At 49.5% G+C, this 15,436-nt stretch overlaps 1 protein-coding gene across 1 annotated transcript; it reads right to left on the bottom strand.

The window, feature by feature from the left end:
* Positions 1 to 255: 255 nt before the first annotated feature.
* SRM (spermidine synthase) lies at positions 256 to 13,781 on the bottom strand. The gene is made up of 8 exons (XM_083512708.1): positions 13,442 to 13,781; positions 11,994 to 12,114; positions 10,623 to 10,715; positions 7,653 to 7,806; positions 6,225 to 6,308; positions 5,181 to 5,326; positions 3,364 to 3,486; positions 256 to 1,016 (listed from the first exon to the last, which is right to left on the bottom strand). Exons 1-8 carry the CDS (start codon positions 13,660 to 13,662, stop codon positions 999 to 1,001), a joined length of 960 nt encoding a protein of 319 aa, XP_083368834.1. The 5' UTR covers positions 13,663 to 13,781; the 3' UTR covers positions 256 to 998.
* Positions 13,782 to 15,436: the final 1,655 nt, after the last annotated feature.

Below are 15,436 nucleotides of genomic sequence, written 5' to 3'. Positions count from 1 at the left end.
GGTCTTTTAGTAACTGGGGAGAGGAGAAGAGGCCCAATTAATTTCTAGGTCCACCCCCCAAAAATAAACATGATTTAGAGCCGCAATTTGGGCGCCGAGGTATTGATGAGCCGTTGGAAATGTTTCGCTCGAGGCGCCGGCTGATGTTAGGGCCCGGCAAGATCGTAATGAGCAAGGCACCCTGATCGTACAGAGAGGGGGGCTTATCTCAAAAGCTCACCCACCCACCCAACCCTTAAGAAAACGATACTTAAATTTTATTTGAGTCCGTTTACTATACAAAGAGGTTAACGGTTCTCTACAGACAACTTTGGTCTTTCTGCGCTCAGCCAATTAAAACGCCGCGAAGAGACCCCATTGATGGGCTCAGGAGTCGGGGCAGGTGACCAAAACCACCTGACCAGGCAAGGAGGAAAGAGGTGTGGGCATTCCGTGGAGGTGGGGGGCAAGGGGGAGCGAGGCAAGGGAAAAGGGGGGGGGGAGCAGGGAAAACATACCCAACTATGCCAGCTCCCACCCCACCCAATGCCAATCCCCATGCCCCCTTGAAAGGCAGAGCGTCAAACCATTGTGCCTGGTGCTTCCAAACTAGATGGCAACCACTTTAAAGGGAGATACATTGTCAGTTATAAATACAGCATTTTCAGGGTGGGGGTGTTAAAAAGGAAGCAGGCAGGTGCCTGAAGGCTCTACATTAATGCTCCACATGTTGGAGAGACGAGTTCAAGCAATGGGCCAACAGCGAAGCCTGAACTAGGTGGATGGGGGCGGGGGTGGTTTGGAAGTGGGGTCCTGCGGTTGGGTGCAAACCCAGAGTCCTTTCATTTTTTTAAATACATAATTGGAAGGAATGTTTAGTTGGCAGGCTGGAGGCCGCAAGGCAAGCGAGGACCACGTCAGGCCGCCCGCCAGAGACGATCCGCTAGGTGGATGAGGCTTCCGGGGTTTTCCGTCCCGCCGGGGTATCAGAGGCCAGAAGTGGGTCTGCATCGGGGTTCTCACACGGTGCTCAGAGCCTGGTGGGTAGGAAAAGGAAAATGAGGATAATCAACAGGATGGGGCGACCCTCATTCGGGGCTTTCCATGGCCGCATCCACAACACTGTGATGCCACTTTAAGCAGCCATGGCTCCCCCCAAATAATTCCTGGAACTGCAGTTTGTTAAGGGCCCTGGGAGTTGTTAGGAGACCCCCTGTTCCCCTCCAGGAATTACGGTTCCCAGAGTTTCACAACCAATCCTTCTTCAAAGGAAACTCTGGGAATTTTAGCTCTGAGAGGGGAATAAAGGTAAAGGTAAAGGGACAACTGACCATTAGGTCCAGTTGTGGCCGACTCTGGGGTCGCGGCGCTCATGTCGCTTTATTGGCTGAGGGAGCTGGCACACAGCTTCCGGGTCATGTGGCCAGCATGACTAAGCCACTTCTGGAGAACCAGAGCAGCGCACGGAAATGCCACTTACCTTCCCACCAGAGTGGTACCTATGTATCTACTTACACTTTTGTGCATTCGAACTACTAGATTGGCAGGAGCAGGGACCGAGCAACGGGAGCTCACCCTGTCACGGGGATTCGAACCGCCGACCTTCTGATCGGCAAGTCCTAGGCTCTGTGGTTTAACCCACAGCGCCACCTGTGTTCCTGGGAGGGGAATAGCGGTCTCCTAACAACTCTCAGCATCCTTAACGAACTACAGATCCCAGAATGCTTTGGGGTGGGGGGTGGGAAAATGTGACTACTTAAAAGTGGTATCACAGTGCAGTAATTTTTAGGTCTTGCCTTCTTTCTGTGATGGCAAGTAGTCTTAAAACTGTTTCTAATATTGTGTTTTAATCTTGGAATCCGCCCTGAATACCTTGGGTGAATGACAATTAGTATCATTATTAACGGTAATAATTTAAATGTCAGAAGGAGAAGGGGACGACAGAAGACGAGGTGGTTGGACAGTGTTCTCGAAGCTACGAACATGAGTTTGACCGAACTGCAGGAGGCAGTGGAAGACAGGAGTGCCTGGCGTGCTCTGGTCCATGGGGTCACGAAGAGTCGGACACGATTAAACGACTAAACAACAACGTACCGTATTTTTCTCTCTATAACATGCAGATTTTTTCTCCTAAAAAGGAAGGGGAAATGTCTGTGCGTGTTATTGAGCGAATGTGTGGTCCCTGGAGCCGAAAAATGAGGCAAAAATCAAATCGCGCTTCACGGAGAAGGGAAACCTGAAAAGAGGAAGTGGCTGCTTTCCTGCATTCTGCCTCAGGGTCTTACTGCCCACCCTTCTCTGTTTCGTTGCTGTGTTTGCTCAAACAGAACAAAGAGCAGGGAAAGCCCCTCCCCTCCAGGCAAGAAGAGGGGAAAGCAGAGCGTCCTTCTAATTCCTCTCCATGCTCCGGAGGGAACAATGTTTGTGAAGGGAAGAGAGATTACAGGTTCAGCTTAAAATTCTGATTTGACTTCCTGCTTTTTGTTTTTGGGGACACACAGCATTCAAATATGCTTTCTTCCCTTTAAAAGGATGAAATCCTTAAACAGTGTTTTGCCTGTAAATTCATGCGATCTGGAAGATTACAGTGTCTGTACCTCTTAAGGGATGGCAAAGCTTAGGTTTCGCTGCTAAATAGTTCTTAATGCAGTTAAAATGCTTTCTTCTGTCAAGGCAATTAAAAAAAATATATATCAGGCAGCCGGAAAACATGCAGGTGGGAGGGAGAGGGAGAGAGAGAGAGAGAGAGAGCGAGCGCTGGCTGGCTTGGGTGGGTGGGTGGGGGGGACTTTTGCCTTCCTTTCCTCACGTTATAGCCCTCTCCTGCATTCTTAGCCTTCTGTGTTTTTCCTTCCCTCCCCACTTAAAATGTGGTTACAAAGCATGGATCAACATGGAACTTCAGGATCTTTGCATTGGGTCACCCCAAATTTACCATCAGATCACATTGCATGTCCATGGCTACAGCCTGCCCCCCCCCCCAAATCACACACCCACTGTTGCCTGGGGCTGCAATGGTGCAAAAACGTGGTTACAAAGCATGGATCCACAGGGATTCTCAGGATTTTTGCATTGGGTCACCCCAAATTCACCATCAGATCACATGTCTGTGGCCACAGCATGAAGCACAAAAATGATACGTCCACTGTTTCATTCAGAATATTTTTTCCCTTGTTTTCCTCCTCTAAAAACGATGTGCGTGTTATGGTCAGGTGCGTGTTATAGAGCGAAAAATACGGTATTTAAATGTATGGTATGATTGTGGCTTTTCTTGAAGAAATGGAGACAGCAATCCTTCTGAATACCTGTTGCTTTCCTCCCATCCCAGCTTAGGAAAAGAAAGCTTCACTCTGCAAGGACAGCATTTCAGCCCCGGTGGTTTACCTTTCGTGCAAATTCAGGCAGGACAAAGGCTGCCCTGTGGACATCCGAGTTGTAATACTTAAGATTCATTGCTTCCACTTCCTTCTGGGACAACTGTTGGACAGGGTCCCTGAAATTAGTGTTCTGCAGGAAGAATAAAAATTGGATTTATTTGCAGGAACATCCCTGTCTGCGTCCACAAGGGGGCAGAAATGGGGGGGGGGCTTACTGATGAATAAGTATTGTAATCTCCGCATCAATGGCGTGTTGCCTGTATTGCACCCACCCTACTCTTTCTTGCCAAAGGAGCTCAAGGTTCTCCATCTCCCCGTTTTATTTATTGCATTTATATAGCCCAAGGAGCTCAAGGCAGCGTACATGCATCTCCTCTGCCCCCTTCACAACAACCCTGTGAGGCAGGAGAGGCCGAGAGGCGGTGGCAAAAGAAAGAGGTGTGGAATGGAGAGAGTCACAACAGCCAGACACAAGTCCCTTGGGGGCTGCACACAACCCAAATTTACAGTGGTACCTTGGTTCTCAAAAGTCTTGGAACTCAAACAACTTGGAACCAATAGATGCAAACCCAGAAGTAAGTGTTCCAGTTTGTGAACATTTTTCGGAAGCCGAACGTGCTCCGTTTTGAGTGTTACCCTTCCTTTTTTTTTTATTAATTTTTTATTCATTTTCTATTACCAAACAACAATAACAGCAAAAACGAAAAGAAAAGAAACAATAACAAACACATACAAAAAAAAAGAAAACAGAAAAAAACATCAGCCAAATCAAAAACACCTTAACCAACCGAAAAAACAGACATGACAATTGAGTGTTACCCTTCCAATTTAAGTGCCACACTTCTGTTTTGAGTGTTATGCTGTGGTCTGCCTGTTTTTGCTATTCATTTTGTGTTTTTGTTTTTGCGGCTCTTTTTGTTTCGTTTTTGTGACTGTGTGGAACCCAGTTCAGCTATTAATTGATTGTGTCTGCAGTACATTGTTTATTGCTTTCATTTTATGGATCGATGGTCTCGTCAGATAGTAAATGTCATGTTAAATTGCTGTTTTAGGGGTTGCTTTTAAAAGTCTGGAACGGATTACCATATTTTTCGCCCTATAGGGTGCACAGGCCCATAGGGTGCACCTAGTTTTTTTTGGGGGGGGGAATAAAGGGAAAAAAATATTTCCCCCCCCGGCGCAGGGCTGGGGCGGGGGAAGCCCAAGTTTCCCCCAACCCTAGCCCCCAGAACAGGCTGCTATCCGCAAGCCTGGGGGGAACTCCCGCTGGGCTCTCCAGGCTTGCGGATATCTTCCTGAAGCCCAGGGCGTGCTGCTCAGCGCCCCCCAGGCTTCGGGGTGCAGGCTGCTATCCGGAAGCCTGGAGAGCCCGGTGGGAACTTCCGCCGGGCTCTCCAGGCTTGCGGATAGCTTCCAGAAGCCTGGAGAGCGAGAGGGGTTGGTGCACACCAACCCCTCTCGCTCTCCAGGCTTCAGCGAAAGCCTACATTCACCCCATAGGACGCACACACATTTCCCCTTCATTTTTGGAGGGGGGGAAGTGCATCCTATAGGGTGAAAAATACGGTAATCTGTTTTGCATTACTTTCTATGGGAAAGCACACCTTGGTTTTGGAATGCTTTGGTTTTGGAACGGACTTCCGGAACGGATTAAGTTTGAGAACCAAGGTACTACTGTACTTAGAGCGGGCCCAGTGATGTTAATGGACCGGGCTGATTCACGCCCTTAAGTTTCAATGCTCTGCATAGGGCTTGCTTCGGCATGCAAGCCTCTGCTCCCCAAGCCCCGATCGACGGAAAGAGGCGGCAGACAATATCCCTTACTGAATTCTTGCTGCAGAGCATGAAGCCGATCTGTCCGCTGGGGTAGGTCGGGATGGTGCAGTAGGCGTACTCGACCACGGGGAACAGCGACTTGCAGAACTGGCGCATCTCCTTAATGAGGTCCAGGTGCAGCCACTGGCATTCGCCTGGCAGAGAGACAAATGTGGAGAGGGGCGTTATCAAAGCCTTCCTGGGTAGCTGGGGGAAAGAAGAGCTGGTATTTGGTTAGCCAAGAATCTGTGGCCCTTCCACCTCCCAGGCACTAGGGGGCAGGCTTCCAAAGAACTAGATCTGAGCTGGACCACCCAGAAATCTGAAAGGGCATTCCACTGCACGTGTGCCACCACTGAGAAGGCCCTACATTATTTTTTGGGCTGTTGCAGCAACCCTGATACGCTGTGTTAAATGCAGCAAGGTATTTCAATTTGTACTTTTATACCTTGCTTCATTTCTTACATATTGCATTTTTGTTCCGTATGTTCCGTATGTATGTATGTATGTATTTGGTTGGTTTTCAGATTTACAGTCCCATATACAACATACAACATAGAAACAAGATTCCAAAGAATCTCTCCTTTGTGGGTCCTGTTGTTAATCATTTCCTCCTGCATCCTTTACATCAATCCAAATCTTTTACCTCTCCGTTGTGTCCAAAATTCACCATTAAACTACAAATGTTATTCCAACCCTACTAATGATTTTAACTGTATACAATGGTTTTTAAGATAAATTATAAATTTCCCCCACTACTTATTAAAATGGCTGAGTTAGTTTGAACTGCAATAGAATGAAAAATAATACAGGAAGAAATACAAACACAATTAAAACCCAATATGAGTATTTAGTGTGGGCGTGATGCAGACCACCTGAATGAAGCTCATGGAACTGAGTAGGGGGACCCCTGATCTAGGGGACACCAGGCTTTCCATCCCTGCATTTTTTTAAAGAAAAAAAGGAGGCGTGGGGGGAAACCCAACACTTCAGAAATGTGCTCAGTGCCTCCAACTGGTCATCAGCACACAGGCTATTTCGGCTGTCCCTCACCTTGGCAGCAGAGAATGCCGTCTTCCCGCAGAGCTGTCTTCATCAGCTGGTAGTAGGATTCTTTGAAGAGGCTTTCTGCAGGACCTGGAGGGGAAGGAACAGCACCAGGGAGGGTTAAGTATGAAAATACCTGGGAGGTATTTCTGGAATTGCCTGGATCACACCCTGCAAAACTGCATTCATCCATTTATTCACCCAGTCTGCAAGCCACACCTTTCAGGGCAAACCTCCCACCTAACAAAGAAAAAGAGCATTTATCCGACGCTAATCCCACCTAGCAGTTCGAAAGCATGTCAAAGTGCAGGTAGATCAATAGGTACCGCTCCGGCGGGAATGTAAACGGCATTTCCGTGCGCTGCTCTGGTTCACCAGAAGTGGCTTAGTCATGCTGGCCACATGACCCGGAAAAACTGTCTGCAGACAAACTTCGGCTCCCTCGGCCAGTAAAGCGAGATGAGCACCGCGACCCCAGAGTCGTCCGCGACTGGACCTAACGGTCAGGGGTCCCTTTGCCTTTACCTTTAATCCGAGTGTCTGAATTTGCTTCTCCTCTTCTCTTTTTCTTTTGAGCCAAAAGCATTTACACACAGTGGTACCTCTGGTTACGTACTTAATTCGTTCTTGAGGTCCGTTCTTAACCTGAAACTGTTCTTAACCTGAAGCAGCACTTTAACTAATGGGGGCCTCCTGCTGCTGCCACGCCGCCGGAGCACAATTTCTGTTCTCATCCTGAAGCAAAGTTCTTAACCCGAGGTATTATTTCTGGGTTAGCGGAGTCTGTAACCTGAAGCGTATGTAACCTGAAGTGTATGTAACCTGAGGTACCACTGTACTGCTTAATATTGCCAAAAAAACAAAAACCACCTGAAAGATAACAGGGGCAGCGACAGGGGCAGTTCCCACAAGTATCCAAACAAACCCGTGTTGCAAAGAGAACGTCAACAATGTCTAGGCAACACGATGACCATATATACATACGTAATAGACAATCTTTCAGAGACTTTGAAACTAAATATTTCATTTTGAACTTGTTATGGTTTGTAGAAATTCTATAAAGATTGTCTATTACGTATGTATATGGTCATCGTGTTGACTAGGAGTTCCCACGAAGGATTCAGGGATTTTTGGAACTGGCAGAGAAAGCTTTCCCACAGACCGCAGTGATTTGCTGGGTGCATAAGGCGGTCTCTCATGTCACCTGCTCCTGAGCTGTATAAGGACTTCCAACACCTTGAAACTGACCTGGAAGTGGACTGGCCAATGGTGCTAATCCCAGAAGTCGTTTGCCCCCACAAGCCACTTAGGTGTGCGATCTGTACAAGCTGCAGCCTCCAGGTCAACCCCAAGAGTGCATGCCCCAGCATGTACACAAGATTCATGATCCAATCACAGTCGCTGGTCAAGATCCCCTCCGCCCTCCACACTCACCCATGGGGTCGGAAGAGTCTGTGATTATCACATCAAAAGCCTCCTGGTTCTGCTTCATGAATTCAAAGCCGTCCCCAACATGCAAGGTGAGTTTCGGGCTGGAATATCCCACGGCCATCCCTGGGAGGTACTTCTTAGATGCTTGGATCACATCCTGCCCCCCCCCCAAAAAAAAAGAAAAAGAGAAAGAAAAAGTATTTTCTATTTACTCGCCCAATTGATAAACCACACATTTACCGTATTTTTTGATCTATAAGACCCACCCGACCATAAGACGCACCTAGTTTTAAAGGAGAACAAGACAAAAAATGGTCTCTCCCTCTCTGCTCAGCGCCTCTCCGCAGCAAAAATTTTCCTCCCGCTTCGCTGAAGGGGCGCTGCGCAGCTTTCCCTCTCTGCACTGTGCCTCTTCAGCGGGAAGAGCACTCTGCTGCGCTTAGGAAGCTTCGGGCAGCTATCCCTGAAGCCAGAACAACAAGAGGGATCGCTGCACAGCAATCCCTCTTGCTCTCCTGGCTTTAGCGAAAGCTGTGCAGCCTGCATTCGCTCCGTAAGACTCACACACATTTCCCCTTACTTTTTAGGAGGGGCAAAGTGCGTCTTATAGAGCGAAAAATACGGTAGGTGGCAAACCTCCCATCAAGTCATAGGTGTACAGTAAGAAAAATGAACAAAAGCAAGTATCATAAATTAATAAACGCACCCGAGTTTGCTTTCTTCCTCCCCCTTCCCTATCCCCTTTTCCTTTTGTGCTAAGACTCCAAGCTAAGATTCCATGAGCTTGGGTTGGATGAAGAACAGGATTTTAGGCAGGGAAATTGCTTTAAATAAATAACAGTAATAAATCACTAAAACCACTGGAATAAATCAATCACTGGAAACCACACTTGGGTCCTGTCCGCACGATACATCCTAGGCCGCATCATACCACTTTAAATAGTCATGGCTTCTCCCAAAGCATCCTGGGAACTGTAGTTTGTGAAAGGTGCAGAGAGTTGTTAGGAGACCCCTATTCGGATCGGAGAGCCAAATCAGGACCATGGGGAACAGAGAGGAAGGTTTCGGGGCTGCTGGGGAGAATTCAGAAGCACGTAGAGAAGTTTGGGGATTTAAAGAAATCCCAAACCAAAGTGGTTCAGCTTATCTCCTCCCATTGAGGCAATGTGCCTTGCATCTCTAAGGAATGCTGGCTGTAGACATAACCAGCCCTGGGATGGGGAGGAAAGGCTCAGCTGGCCTGCTTTGCATTTTTGGAGGAACTCTGAACACAAACGCTCCTGTTAGGGACTGAAAGGCGGCACTGCAGCATTTTTATTATTATTATTTAGACATACATACAGTGGTACCTCAGGTTAAGAATTTAATTCGTCCTGGAGGTCTGTTCTTAACCTGAAACTGTTCTTAACCTGAAGCAGCACTTTAACTAATGGGGCCTCTTGCTGCCGCCGCAGCACGATTTCTGTTCTCATTCTGAAGCAAAGTTCTTAACCCGAGGTACTATTTCTGGGTTAGCAGAGTCTGTAACCTGAAGCATCTGTAACCCGAGGTACCACTGTACATACATACATACATACATACATACATACATACATACATAACAATAATGTACATACACTTACAGACAAAAAAAGAAAAGGTAAAGGAAAAAGAAAAATACATAAAATAGGTAAACACCCATGTGACCTCCCTCCGCCAGTGCTCGTCATCTTTATTACTTTAAAGTTCTTATTTGCATTGCAATTCATGCATCTCTACCTTACTTCTCTTGTTAAACTGTTATTTTTTTCTAGGTCAACTTTACAACTCAGTCTAAACATATCAGCATGCTATCTTCGGAGAAGTGTTTGCTCATATATTCTTCAAACCATATCCATTGTGACCTTAATTTCTGATTTGTACTGCAGCATTTTGTTGCAGCTGCTACCTGTGCAAACCTGCCACCCCCCCCACCCCAATTTGGATTCCTCCTGACTTTGCCCTGGCAAGATTTCATTAGCATGATGCAAAATGCATTTTTCTCTCTCTGCCTCACCTTGCAAAAAAAACCCAAAAACCTTCCAAGGTTGGGTGGAGGAGGAGGTGGTACCCGCCCCCCCTTGAGTTCAGTCGGTAGAGCATGAATGAGACTCTTAAATCTCAGGGTTGAGGGCTTGAGCCCCACGCTGGGCAAAAAGATTCCTACCCTGCAGGTGATTTGACAAGATAAGCCGCATAGTTTCCTTCAGTCCTATAATTCTTCACAACTAGAGGACAAGGAAGTAGGTCTTTAATAAGGAAGGAGGTTAAGAAATCATAGCCCCGGGGAAAGGATAGGTTGATAATTGCTTTTATCCTGTCAAAGAGCTCTGAAATGTACCAGCCAACGCCCTCAGAGCTTGGGCAAGAGGAAAGAAATTAGGATACTAACACAGAAACTTTGGCTTGCAGCCAGCGAAGCCCTAGGCCAATTGAAATTTATGAACCAAAGTTAGTCATCTTCATTTATTTATTTCAACGGGTCTATTGGCTCCATGGGAAGGTGGTGGACTCTCCTCCTTCCTTGGAGGTTTTAAGCAGAGGTTGGGTGGCCATCTGACATGGATGCTCTAGCACAGATTCCTACATTTGCAGGGGGTTGGACTAGATGACCACCAGGGTCCCTTCCAACCTACAACTCTATCAAGCCTAACCTTGGCTCTCACCCATTGTGAGCTCTTGAGGTCAAATCCTTCTAAATTTTCTCTTACTGGTTTCCCATCACCCCACCCCGCTGCCGGAGGACCTCTTGGAAACCGCCAGGGGTCTTGGCGGACCACTGGCCACCAATTTACTGGTCAACCAAACAGACCCCCTTGTTGTAGCAATCATAAATGTGTTGTGGGAGATGCTGTGCAATTTTAAATTTCATGTCGTGGACTGCAGCTGAGGATCACAGTTTGAGGGAATCCCATTTGACAGGCAACGATCGATAAGCAGAACTAACTTTGTTACCTCGTCAATTTCGCACTGTATTACGGACTCCACGGAGGGGTGCTTGACCACTTCCCGCAAGACTCCTCCATCGCCGCCCCCGATGATGAGCACCTGTGTAGTGGAGACGGCACTGTTACTTTGCTCTGAGAACACCCACCCATTCCCCCCCCAGACGAGGGCCGTGTTCCCTTTCGGGGGCCACATGCCAGTGGTGGGCGGGGCCAGAAGCAAAAGTGGGTGGAGCAACGAATGCAAATTTCACCTTTGGACAGTAGGCTAGTTTCCCCACTCCACTCACACACCCCTCTCTGCCCTCCATTCAAACAAGCAAGCATAGTCACGGTCCAAGGACATATTCCAGCTAGGCAAAAACATGGAAGGAGGGTGCAAAGCAGAGAGGGTGTGTGGTATCAGAGATTCTTTAGTTGAGATTCCTGCATTGCAGGGGGTTGGAGCAGATGATCTTCAGGGTCCCTTCCAGCTCTACAATTCTATGAATCTAGGATCCCCACCCCAGACCAAGTGCAACCATCCCTTCTGTCAAGTTATATGGTCATTAGTCTAAGCAATGAAACCTGCCCTCACCTCTTTCTGTACTTTACAATATTCTACTTCTTTACTTCTTAAGTTAGATTACATACCACCCACTCTCAAAGAATAACCCAAAGCAACTTACAGTTGAACTATGAATATATGTAACCATAGGACACGGGAGGCACTGTGGTCTAAACCACTGAGCCTCTTGGGCTTGCCGATCAGGAGGTCGGCGGTTCAAATCCCCGTAATGGGGTGAGCTCCTGTTGCTCTGTCCCAGCTCCTGCCAACCTAGCAGTTCAAAAGCACGCCAGTGCAAGTAGGTAAATAGGTACCAGTCTGGCGGGAAGGTAAATGGCGTTTCTGTGCGCTCTGGTTTCCGTCACGGTGTTCCGTTGCACCAAAAGCGGTTTAGTCCTGCTGGCCACATGACTGGGAAAGCTGTCTGTAGACAAACGCCAGCTCCCTTAGCCTGAAAGCGAGATAAGCACCGCAACCCCATAGTCGCCTTTGACTGGGCTTAACCGTCCAGGGGTCCTTTACCTTTTACATTTACATGTAACCCTAAAAGCTAATGGCCGGCCAACAAAAATTAACAAAGGGTTGGATCCAGTGCTAGCCCTATACACAGCAGACTCATTGAAGTCAATGGACGTGACTAAATTGGGCCCATTAATTTCAGCAGGTCTGCTCTCCAGTAGGACTTAGTTGGAGACAGCCCAAAGAATCAAATGTGGCAAAATATGCAGGTAACAAAAAAAGGGGGGGTGCTGGCCTAGAGGACCTAATCCAGCAAAGTTCTTCATAGGATCATGTCCAGAGATGGATCCCCCAGGAGGACAGGACGAGGCTTACCTTCTGTGGGTTTGGGTGACTGCACAAGGGAAGATTAGCAATCATTTCCTGGTACGAAAACTCATCCCTCTCTGTGCACTGGATAACGCCATCAAGGACCAAGACGTTCCCGTATGTTTTGCTAGAGGAAGGAGAGAGCAGGGGAAATGATGGGTGTGAATAGCAGGGCAAAGGTGTACGGTCTCCAAAATATGCCCCTTTAAGTCCCTGAACACCAACGTTGCAGAGCTCCAGGGACAATACCTGGATTGCCACAATTTCTGCATCCCTGAAGTAGGCCATCAGTTGCCTTCACTGTCCCTAAGCTGCCTTTAATGCAAGGACAGGGACCTCTGGCCTTGCTGGCTGAGGCTGGTGAGAACTGGGAATCTAACAACCTATAGAGGAGCAAAGGGTCCCTGTTCCTGAACTAGGCCATCACTTGCCTTTCCTGTCCCAAGTTACCTCCATCATAAATCTGACCATCACTTGCCTTCACTGCCCCTAAGCTACCTTTAAGGCAAGGACAGGGGCTGCTGTCTGGGGCTTCTGAGAACTTGAACAACGTATAGGGATGCAAAGGGTCCCTGTTCCTGAACCAGATTGCCACTCGCCTTCACTGCCCCTAAAGGGCCCGTACGGGCCAGTCTTGCCAGACTCTAGGGTTGTGCGCTCATCTCACTCTATAGGCCGGGAGCCCGCGCTGTCCGCAGACACTTCCGGGTCACTGCCCCTAGCTACCCCCAAAATAACTCTGCCTTTTTTAAAAAAAAATCAGAGGCAGATGAAGATACAGCCCTCCAGATGTTGAACTACAGATCCCATCATCCTTAACAGCTGGCTAGAGCCCAATAGAACCTTCCTTGCATACAAAGGGCCCAAAGTTCAACCCCCTGCATCTCCAAGTAGGGCTGGGCAAGACTCCTGCCTCTGAATCCCAACAGTGCCGCTGCCAGTCAGTGCAGGTAACACTGACCTAGATGGACCAGTTGTCAAATTCCAAGGCAGCAGCTACTGCCACCAGCCAGGAAGGAGTCACCTTGAGAGAGAGGCAGCGCTTAGGGCAGCGTTTCTCAAACCTGGGTCTCCATCTACAACTCCCGTCATCCTTACTGTGGCAGGACCAGTGATGAGGGATGGCAGTTGCAGTCCAACAACAGCTGCAGACCAGAGTTTGAGAAACACAGGTGGAGGGTGTCCCACTGAGACCCAGTTTCAAATGCCCCACTTGGCCACAAAAGCTCAATGGGGTGAGCTCGTGGGGTTGTTACAGGGGGTCAAACAATGAGATCTTTTTCTGGGGGTGCTTGGATGGGTGGGAAGACTCCTTAGACAAAAAGGTGGGCTGTGTGAACGCCACCAAAGGGCAGCCCCGCCCTGTGCTTTTGACAGGATCCGGACAGCGCACCCGTGCACGCCATCCTCACGTGCTCAATCCCCGCATCCTGGCCTTTCTCCCGCACCCTTACCTCCTGAAGACCAGGATCTCCTGGAAGGGCGACCGCTGGTGATGCAGGACCTCCTGGACTTGCAGAGAGAGGGCCTGCCCGGGCCAGAGGCTGCACGTCTCGCGGAACCAGCCCTCTTGGATGACGGCTGCTGGGGCTGCCGCCTCCTCCTCCGCCTCCCCTCCCGCTGCTGCTGCTGCCCTCCTTCCTCCTCCTTCTCTTCCTCCCAGGCCAAGCTCCATGGCCGGCCGAACTGGGCAAGGCGAAGCGGCTGCCCCTCCGCTCCGCCTCGCCTCCGCAAGCGCAGGACACCTGTGCACGCCTCAGCCGAACCGGCGCAGCAGCGGCTTCAAGGGAGGCGAGCCCGAGCGCGACGCCGACCAATCAGGAGCCGCGTCCGCGGGGCCGGCGGAGGCAGCGCCGGCCTCTGGTTGGCTGCGGGCGGAGAGGGTTCGACGGGGAGGAGAGGCGAGCGAGCAGGGTAGGGTGCAGTCGCGGGGCGGGCGGGCCACGTGGGGCGCTGGGCGTTCCTTGCGCGTGAGAGCGAGATAGAGACGTCGCGAAGCAGCTGCGGTAGGGAGGGAGATGCGCGATTCTGATTGGCTGGAAGGAGGGGACGGCTGAAGCCTCTCTCCACGTGGCTCTTCAGCAAGGGCAAGTGAGGCCACGTTGCATCTTCAATCCAAGTGCACGGGGTGGTTTTTGGTGTGTGTTTTTTGCATTGGAGCAAGTCCATTAAACTCGGCGGGGCTTCTTCAAAGGTTCTTTAAGTGCCATGCAAAGCCTGATATTCTCAGTCGAATATAAAAGCTTAAGAGAAAAGCGATGACAAACCTAGACAGCATCTTAAAAAGCAGAGACATCACCTTGCCAACAAAGGTCCGTATAGTTAAAGCTGTGGTTTTCCCAGTAGTGATGTATGGAAGTGAGAGCTGGACCATAAAGAAGGCTGATCGCCGAAGAATTGATGCTTTTGAATTATGGTGCTGGAGGAGACTCTTGAGAGTCCCATGGACTGCAAGAAGATCAAACTCTCCATTCTTAAGGAAATCAGCCCTGAGTGCTCACTGGAAGGACAGATTGTGAAGCTGAGGCTCCAATACTTTGGCCACCTCATGAGAAGACTCCCTGGAAAAGACCCTGATGTTGGGAAAGATGGAGGGCACAAGGAGGACGACAGCGGACGAGATGGTTGGACAGTGTTCTCGAAGTTATGAACATGAGTTTGACCAAGCTGTGGGAGGCAGTGGAAGACATGAGTGCCTGGCATGCTCTGGTCCATGGGGTCCTGAGGAGTCAGACACGACTAAATGACTAAACAACAAAATATGAAAGATAGTGTGTCCTATGTAGGATTCTACAGAAATAAGCACGCACATGGGTGAATATTAAGCCACTCCCATTAAGCCCCATTCCGCCACTGCTGTGATATTGGGGGTGCAGGTTACACAGCTCTGACTATGCCCATCCATTTCTTGAATGGGTTCCAAGGTCAGCCCGGTAGACTCAGTTGAGATGGGCTGCAGTGGGGGCTTGCTTCATGATAACATAGTCTAGAACAGTGTTTTTCAACCACTGTTCCGCGGCACACTAGTGTGCCGCGAGATGTTGCCTGGTGTGCCACGAGATGTTGCCTGGAGGGAGGCAGGCGAGTCGGGCGGCGAGAGGCGGGGTGGCGGCGGCGAGGAGAGGCCGCCCAGCACAGGGCTCTCGCCGTCTGCCTGCCTGGCTGCCTGCGAGCTCGGCGAGCAGCGCCTCCGTCTGCAGCGCCCGCCTCGCGGCTCTCATTCCCTGCCCCTGCCAAAGCTCACCCAGCCAAGCCGCGCTCTCCTTCCTGCCTCGCTTTGCTGCCTCCTCCCCCCCCCCCCAAGCTTGGAGGTTCCCCGGCAAGGGGGAGGGGAAAAAATTGAAACTTACACTTTCGTGCGTCCCTCCCGGCGTGACGCTGCGCGCTGACGTCACGGGGCTGTAATGGTGGTGTGCCTCGAGATTTTTTTCATCAAACAAGTGTGCCTT

The sequence above is a fragment of the Podarcis liolepis genome (genome assembly GCF_965112155.1).
Source record: "Podarcis liolepis genome assembly, chromosome: 7".
NCBI classification, from domain to species: Eukaryota; Metazoa; Chordata; class Lepidosauria; order Squamata; family Lacertidae; genus Podarcis; species Podarcis liolepis.
Note: the sequence above shows the minus strand (reverse complement) of the source record. Positions and strands in the feature narration are given on the sequence as shown.

Bases quoted from the DNA above. Each gene is read 5' to 3' on its own strand.
- SRM (XM_083512708.1), bottom strand. From the start codon at position 13,662: ATGGAGCTTGGCCTGGGAGGAAGAGAAGGAGGAGGAAGGAGGGCAGCA. The intron at 10,716-11,993 runs GTAAGCCTCGTC...TCCACTACACAG, and splicing joins GTCACCCAAACCCACAGAAG to GTGCTCATCATCGGGGGCGG. The intron at 7,807-10,622 runs GTAACAAAGTTA...GGGGGGGGGCAG, and splicing joins TACAGTGCGAAATTGACGAG to GATGTGATCCAAGCATCTAA.